This window comes from Gavialis gangeticus, unplaced genomic scaffold (assembly GCF_001723915.1).
Source record: "Gavialis gangeticus isolate Ggan-Ray unplaced genomic scaffold, GavGan_comp1, whole genome shotgun sequence".
Lineage (NCBI taxonomy): Eukaryota > Metazoa > Chordata > Crocodylia > Gavialidae > Gavialis > Gavialis gangeticus.
In genome coordinates this window covers 73,246,327-73,248,564 of record NW_017729034.1, presented here as the reverse complement: position 1 = coordinate 73,248,564, position 2,238 = coordinate 73,246,327, and the positions used below count along the sequence as shown (strand labels likewise).

The 2,238-nt window shown below is 38.2% G+C and overlaps 1 protein-coding gene across 5 annotated transcripts in view; it reads left to right on the top strand.

The window, feature by feature from the left end:
- Nucleotides 1-2,238, top strand: part of ZDHHC14 (zinc finger DHHC-type containing 14) — a 223,464-nt gene that overhangs the window by 179,450 nt on the left and 41,776 nt on the right. For 4 of the 5 annotated variants that reach the window (XM_019527180.1, XM_019527178.1, XM_019527179.1 and 1 more), the window contains exon 4: nucleotides 1,485-1,622. The exons of the other annotated variant lie outside the window; for it this stretch is intronic. In XM_019527180.1, the coding sequence (XP_019382725.1) occupies nucleotides 1,485-1,622 (138 nt within the window). The remainder of the gene's footprint in view (nucleotides 1-1,484; nucleotides 1,623-2,238) is intronic. 5 annotated transcript variants of the gene reach the window in all.

Here is a 2,238-nt window from a genome sequence, read left to right as displayed (position 1 = left end):
GGGATCTTGTGGCCTGTTATAAACTGGTTAGGGGGGATCAGCAGGCGCTGGGGGAGTCCCTGTTCCCCCGAGCGCCGCAAGGAGTGACCAGGAACAATGGTCACAAGCTGGCGGAGGGAAGGTTTAAGTTGGACATCAGGAGGCGCTACTTCACGGTCAGGGCGGCTAGAGTCTGGAACCAGCTTCCAAGTGAGGTGGTGCAGGCTCCCACTCTGGGGGTTTTTAAGAGGAGGTTGGATGACCACCTTACTGGGGTTATTTGACCCCAGTGCTCTTCCTGCCATGGCAGGGGGTCAGACTAGATGATCTGCTCAGGTCCCTTCCAACCCTAGAAACTATGAAACTATGAAAACATCATGTTAAATTGATACCTATATATATATAGCAGTGTTTCATTTTAATAGCAGAAAAATGCAGGTTTGGGGTTTTTTAATCAGAGAATTTGTTGAGGGGTTATCAGAGAATTTGCGATGTTTAAACAGAAAACTAGAATCATTGGGATCAGAAACTGGTTCAGATTTGTAAGGAAAAGAAGTTCAGTACACATAAACCACTTTCAAAATGGCCGAAACCAGTTTAAGATAAACCTGGATGGATGTAATAATAGACTTAGCGGATTTAGGTTAAATCGGTTTATTTAATTTCTTTCCCAGATCTCCTCCAGATTCAAGTTAACTTTGTCCCCCAGCATCCCAGGATCCTTCGTACCTCCCCTCTAAACTACATTTGCAATGTGGGCGGGCTAGGCTTGGCCCAAGCTATCTGCTCCAGCCAAGCAGGGAGGTGTGCTCTAGCCCCCCTGGCTTATGGCCTGAGCCACTGCAGGCATGTGGCTGCATTTCCAGAATCCAAATGAATGTCTGTTCACTTGCTTATCAGTTCAGTCTACAGAGTTTAGACTAACCTGAGAAGATTGAATCGATTCAGCCTTGGTCTTTCTGATTGTCTGCACTTAGCCTTAGTGTAGCAGTTTCAGTTGTAACTGGAAAACAGATCTGGGATAGAAAACATCACAAACAGGAACAAAAAAAAAAATATACCTTATCTTCCATTATGGTAAGGTGGTGTGGTGAAGGACCCATGGAAGTCTCAAATATGTAATCCTGTCATATGCTAATAAAAACCCATAGCAATATGAGGGCTATAGTTTTAAATGCAAAAAAGAATGAATCGAAGAATAAAGGTAATAATTGGAACTGGCACCGTTTTATGTAATATATATAGATATAGATATTTGTTCAGTTATGTTATATGCATAAATTCATGCAATTAACAGAAGACCATCTTAGTTGTGTGTTAGTATCTTAATTGTAATATTGCATTAAAACATTTTCATTTATTAAGGATATATCTGCGATCAGTTTGCAAATACCAGTTAAGTTGTGAAATTAGCAGTAGTAGTCAGGGGTTTTTTAAAGCAAAATAGTATATTATTAATTGTATTCCATTTTTTTTTTTTTTTTTTTTTTTGCCTCTCATTTCAGAACGGTTTGATCACCACTGTCCCTGGGTAGGCAACTGTGTGGGGAAAAGAAACTACAGATTTTTTTATATGTTTATTTTATCTCTGTCCTTTCTGACAGTCTTTATATTTGCATTCGTTATCACCCACGTCATCCTTCGTAAGTATGCTGGTGAAATCAGGTTATGTATGTAGCCATTTGCTTGAGTTTCTTTCTTTTTTTTTTTTTTACTTTTAATCTTTTGATCATTCAGGGTTTTTATTTTTTAACTCTTTCCCTGAAGTTTCAGAGCCCCCACTGCTACAGTGTGACAATCTGAAATCCCTTGCCATGCTTCCTAAAGCAGAACCCGTTTGTTCTAATCGTTGATGCAACACTTTGCTTAATCTTAATGCAATGCTTTAATTTTCTTTCTGCCTTCTGTCCTCTTATGGACAGTTCCTTTGAACAGTACCTCAAATGTTTTATATCCAGAATAATTTATTGCCAATAATGTCATTTGCACAAAGAAGAACTTTTTAGGTGTGTTCTCCCAACAATCAGAGTGATTCACCTGCCTTCATCCAAACAAGATGAATTTACTGTCAGTAGAATTGAACTATTTTACAACTTTTGTTGTTCTCTTTAGTTTTACATCTTCAGTCCTATTTTAACATTAATATTTTGCTGTCATATGCATAGACATATTTCAAGAATCTCCCATGTATTATGGGATATGTTTGATAAACTATACTCAGATTTATAATCATGGATTTTACAATTAATTTCATATTTG